Source organism: Pteropus vampyrus, unplaced genomic scaffold (genome assembly GCF_000151845.1).
Source record: "Pteropus vampyrus isolate Shadow unplaced genomic scaffold, Pvam_2.0 Scaffold36, whole genome shotgun sequence".
Taxonomy (NCBI): domain Eukaryota; kingdom Metazoa; phylum Chordata; class Mammalia; order Chiroptera; family Pteropodidae; genus Pteropus; species Pteropus vampyrus.
The window spans coordinates 1,788,448-1,793,783 of record NW_011888817.1 but is presented as its reverse complement, the minus strand read 5'-3'; the positions used below and the strand labels follow the sequence as shown (position 1 = coordinate 1,793,783).

At 58.4% G+C, this 5,336-nt stretch overlaps 1 protein-coding gene across 1 annotated transcript in view; it reads left to right on the top strand.

Annotated features, from left to right (window-relative positions):
• The window catches only part of HSPG2 (heparan sulfate proteoglycan 2), a 65,005-nt gene that overhangs the window by 45,055 nt on the left and 14,614 nt on the right, over window positions 1-5,336 (top strand). Inside the window, exons 60-68 of the mRNA XM_023529396.1 lie at window positions 569-710; window positions 1,051-1,202; window positions 1,592-1,733; window positions 1,846-1,986; window positions 2,314-2,448; window positions 2,701-2,882; window positions 3,386-3,581; window positions 4,063-4,242; window positions 4,547-4,807. Of these exons, the coding sequence (XP_023385164.1) occupies window positions 569-710; window positions 1,051-1,202; window positions 1,592-1,733; window positions 1,846-1,986; window positions 2,314-2,448; window positions 2,701-2,882; window positions 3,386-3,581; window positions 4,063-4,242; window positions 4,547-4,807 (1,531 nt within the window). The remainder of the gene's footprint in view (window positions 1-568; window positions 711-1,050; window positions 1,203-1,591; window positions 1,734-1,845; window positions 1,987-2,313; window positions 2,449-2,700; window positions 2,883-3,385; window positions 3,582-4,062; window positions 4,243-4,546; window positions 4,808-5,336) is intronic.

Below are 5,336 nucleotides of genomic sequence, written 5' to 3'. Positions count from 1 at the left end.
CATCGAGACCTCCTCCTCCCACGTGGCTGAAGGGCAGACTCTGGATCTGAATTGCGTGGTGCCTGGGCAGGCCCACGCCCAGATCACGTGGCACAGGCGCGGGGCCAGCCTTCCCGCCCGGCACCAGGTATGGGGGCTGGAGAAAGCAGGATGTGGACACTTCCCACCCCACCCCCGCCTGGGCAGTGCTGCAGAAATCCAGCCCAGGAGGGAGGGTGGCCCCAATATGCAGAGCTTCGGGGAAATTGCAGCAGGAGAATACTGGGAGTCAAGAGGTCAACAACAGGCCGGGTACAGCAGGGCTACCGCTGGCTCCCCAGCACCTTGGTGCAAATTAAAAAAGGATACCTCTTACTCAAGACACTGGATTTCCTCCTACCAGAACAAATGTCTCAATAAACATACTCCACAATGTCTGATGTCAAAGGGGGTTGCCTTTGACAAAATGTGGCCTATATAACTGTACAGGACAGTCCTGGGATACAGGCACCAGAGGGCTAGGGCATCTTAAGGCCTTGGCCTCTGGCGCCCAGCTCACTCTCCCCACTCTTACTCCAACTTTGACCAGGTCCATGGTCCCCTGCTGAGGCTGAACCAGGTGTCCCCAGCTGACTCTGGCGAGTACTCATGTCAAGTGACAGGCAGCTCAGGCACCCTGGAGGCTTCTGTCCTGGTCACAATTGAGGCCTCCAACCCAGACCCCATTCCTGGTGAGTAATGGCAGCCATGGGCGATGCTGGGGCATAGGCTTTGGGGGACCCTTTCTGGCCTTGCTCCTCTCTGCTTTCCCAGTGGGGTTCCAGCTCTCAGTTCCATGAAGGCCCTCCAGCCCCTCCCTCCACCCACTGGAGACCAGTGCCGGGTCTCATCATGGCATCTTGACCCCCAGGGAATGAAGACCCTTCTTTAGGTCAATGGCGCTCAGCCACGTCAATCACTCTCAAGCCACTGCACCTCCAGGAGAATCAGTTGGCATTCACTGCCACCACTTAGGTTCCTGCTTTCACCCCCGAGAGCCTTGCCTTTCTCACCCACTTGTTGTACCCACAGCCCCAGGACTGGCCCAGCCCATCTACATTGAAGCCTCCTCGTCCCACGTGGCTGAAGGGCAGACCTTGGACCTGAACTGCGTGGTGCTTGGGCAAGCCCACGCCCAGGTCACATGGTACAAGCGTGGGGGCAGCCTCCCTGCCCGGCATCAGGTATAAGGGCCAGGGTGGGGCAGTCCCAGGGCAGGCAAGGTTTGACCTGCAGTTGCCTTCTACACCCCAAACCTCATGCAAACCCTGGCCTGCTTGGGGGCCCCAGGAGAGAAAATACTTTTTGCAGGGAAGAGCCCACCAGCCTGGGAGTGGAGACCCCTGGGTCTTTGTCCTGGCTCTGCTACTGAATCATTTCCTGAGCCACTTTCCTCTGTAAAGTGGGTGGGTTGGATGTGTAGGAGTCTGTAAATGAAGCTCATCCACACCAGCTGAAGTCTTGAGCTCCTGAGACCCAAGGGAGAACTTTTGGGCACTGACATAGCTGGGCTTAGGGATTTGTCCTGTCCAAATACTTTGGCCTGACGGCTGTCCGCTCCTCACTCCAACAGACCCACGGCTCCCAGCTGCGGCTCCACCACGTCTCCCCTGCCGACTCCGGCGAATATGTGTGCCGCGTAGTTACCAGTGCAGGCCCTGAGCAGGAAGCCTCCTTCACAGTCACTGTCCCACCCAGTGCAGGGTCCTCCTACCGTGAGTGTGGCAGATGCCATGGCAGGGGGAGAAGGGGAGACTTGAGCTCAGGTGGGAGGTTGAGCCATCCCAGCCCTGCTGAGCCCAGCCCTCTGCCCACCTCATTCCCCAGGCCTTAGGAGCCCTGTCATCTCCATCGACCCGCCCAGCAGTACCGTGCAGCAAGGCCAAGATGCCAGCTTCAAGTGCCTCATCCATGATGGGGCAGCCCCTGTCAGCCTTGAGTGGAAGACTCGGAACCAAGAACTGGAGGGTGAGCCAGATGGGGTGGTTGGAGCTGGAGGCAGGTGGGAATGCATAGCAATCACCACTGTGGGTGGCAGAGGCCGAGATGGTACCAAATTCACTATGTGGCCCTGGATAGAGTCCTTCCCCTCTGGGGCCTCAGTGTCCCCATCTGGACGAGAGGGGTTCGACCCAGGAGTCTCCAAGGACTCTGTCATCTGCCATCTGTGGCCCTGTGAGCTGGACACACACACAGGCTAGAGAGATCAAGAGCATGGAGCAGAGGTGTAGCCACTGGCACCAAGGCACGAGGACACCCTCACTGACCGTACCCTCCCCAATGTCAACCCCACAGACAACGTCCATATTAGCCCCAACGGCTCCATCATCACCATCGTGGGCACCCGGCCCAGCAACCGTGGTCCCTACCGCTGCGTGGCCTCCAATGCCTACGGTGTGGCCCAGAGTGTCGTGAACCTCAGTGTACATGGTGAGGAGCGTCAACTCCATGGGCTCTGCCTTCCTGTTTCAGCCCCGATTCCAAACTCAGAACCTCCAGGTTTAAGTCCTGCCTCTGACACTGCCTCCCCCTTGGGCATTCTCCGTCTCTGAGCCTCGGTGTCCACATCGGTGCAGTGAGGAGACTAGTGCCCCCTCAGCAGTTACTGAGAAAGGGGCCGCGACAGCGAGCGTGCCCGACAGAGCCCTGCGTATGCGTCAACAGTGTCATTCCTCTGGGCAGGGCCCCCTACGGTGTCTGTGCTCCCCGAGGGCCCTGTGCGGGTGAAAGTGGGAAAGGCTGTCACCCTGGAGTGTGTCAGTGCTGGGGAGCCCCGCTCTTCTGCTCGCTGGACCCGGATCGGCACCCCCACCAACCTGGAGCAGCAGACATTTGGGCTTGTGGACAGCCACACGATGCTGCAGGTAAGGCATGGCTTCCCCCAGCCAGGGGCCAGGGCCATTTCATCTCTGGGTCTGAGGCCCAGCAGGGCCCATCCTTGAGCAGATGCTTGGAGGAAAGAGTGTTGGTTGGGCAGATGGATGATGAGTGGATGGAGAGAGAAAGGGTGAGATGGGGTAGGTGGATGGTGGGTACAGTGAAAGATGGGTGGATATATGGATGGGTAAGTAGATGGGTAGATGGGTGGGGACATAGGTTGTTGGGAAGATGGGTGGGTGGGGGGTAGGTTGGTGGGAAGATGGGTAGATGGGTGGGTAGGTGGATGAGTAAGTGGTGGGTTGATGGACACGTAAGTGGATGGACTAATGGAATGTCTAGAGCGTTAGCCCTCAAGCAGCCAGTCAAATAGGAAAGTTAAAAATGAAAGGAAGAGTAGAATAACGAGGTAAAACCAAGTCAAAGCTGGGGGCCGATGCCAAGGTCCCTCCTCGATGCCCATGCAACCAGCCTCCTTTCTTTCTTCCAGATTTCATCAGCTAAACCATCAGATGCGGGTACCTATGTATGCCTAGCCCAGAATGCACTGGGTACAGCACAGAAGCAGGTGGAGGTGATTGTGGACACGGGCGCTGTGACCCCAGGGGCCCCCCAGGTCCAGGTTGAAGAAGTCGAGTTGACTGTGGAAGCTGGACACACGGCCACTCTGCGCTGCTCAGCTACAGGTGTGGACAGGGGACAGGCAGAGCAGTGGTGCCCTGGGGCCTGAATTTTAGACACAAGAAATCTGAAGATGGTGTCATGTCTGGGGAGGGGACTCTGCTCCTGGCATCTCACAGTGATGGCTAAGGCAGAGGTCTCTAACCTTTTTGGTACCAGGGACCAGCATTCCTATGAGAATCTAATGCCTTATGACCTGAGATAGAGCTGAGGTGGTGATGCTAACGCTGGGGAGCAGCTGCAAATACAGATGAAGCTTCACTCGTTAGCCCACCGCTCACCTCCTGCTGTGTGGCCCAATTCCTAATAGGCCACGGACCAGTACCGGTCCATGGCCCAGGGGTTGGGGACCCCTGGGCTAAGATGCTTACTTCATGCTTCCTGTGAAGTCACAAGATCACCTAGCTCCCTTCCTCACCATCCCTATTCCCAGCTGGTCTCTGGAATCGCCCTGCAATCTCTACTCTCTTCTGCTCCCTTCAACAGGCAGCCCCACACCCACCATCCACTGGTCGAAGCTGCGCTCCCCGCTGCCCTGGCAGCACCAGCTGGAAGGTGACACATTGATCATCCCTCGGGTAGCCCAGCAGGACTCAGGCCAGTACATCTGCAATGCCACTAGCCCTACTGGATATGCTGAGGCCACCATCGTCCTGCATGTGGAGAGTAAGGCACCCATCCTCCCTCTTTGGTCTACCCTGTCTATACTACGTGGAGGTCTGAGCCCACCTACCAGGGTATACCCTGGACAAAACCCCAGAAACCCCACCTAGAGGGCCCCGTGCACCTCAGGCCCCCAGAGCCTGGCCTAGCCCAAACCCACATCCCCTCCTGGGACCTTTGCTTTCCTCGTCCCTAGTCCTCAGGGCTCACCATTCAGTTTCCCTTGTCCTGTGGCAAGTCGCCTGCTGCCCTCCTGACATCTGTTCTTTCCTTGCCCACCCCCCACCTCTGTGTCCCTCTACTCCAGGCCCACCATATGCCACCACAGTCCCTGAGCACGCTTCGGTGCGGGCAGGAGAGACGGTGCAGCTCCAGTGCCTGGCTCACGGGACACCCCCGCTCACCTTCCAGTGGAGCCGTGTGGGTGGCAGCCTCCCTAGGAGGGTGACCGCCAGGAACGAGATGCTGCGCTTTGAGCCCGTGGCCCCCGAGGACTCAGGCCGCTACCGCTGCCAGGTCACCAACAGGGTGGGCTCAGCGGAGGCCTTTGCCCAGGTGCTCGTCCAAGGTGAGCAGCCCAGCTCAGGTTGGGCAGAAGGAGGTCAGCCTTCCTCCTGGCCCTTCACTTACCCAACAACTGGCACCTGGGGACCCCCACCTGGGGCACAAAGGCCTCCCTCCATTACCCCACCTGGAATGCCTTTCTTTTTCCCCTGTTCTCCAAGACCCGAGGCAGGCCTGCCTCCTCCAGGAAGACCCCCATCACCGTGTTCTCAGCAGCTGTGGTTCTCATGGCTGCATCTCTTTCTTGGCAAGGACTTCACACTGCCGAAGGCTGTTATGGGTACATAAGTACCCCAGCCTTCTTCACTTGCCAGACTAAGGACACTCAGGGCAGGTCCCGTACCCAGTCACTTCAGCAGCCCCAGGCTTGTTCACCACAGGACCCAGAACTGGCCGGGTAAATGCTGGACGGTGATGACAATGCTCATGTGACAGGGCGGCACCAGCACGCGTCCGCGTTTTGGTGGCGCTCCAAAGAAACCAGCATCTCCACAGTCTCCTCTGTCAATGACACAAAGCCAGATAAGTGCTCT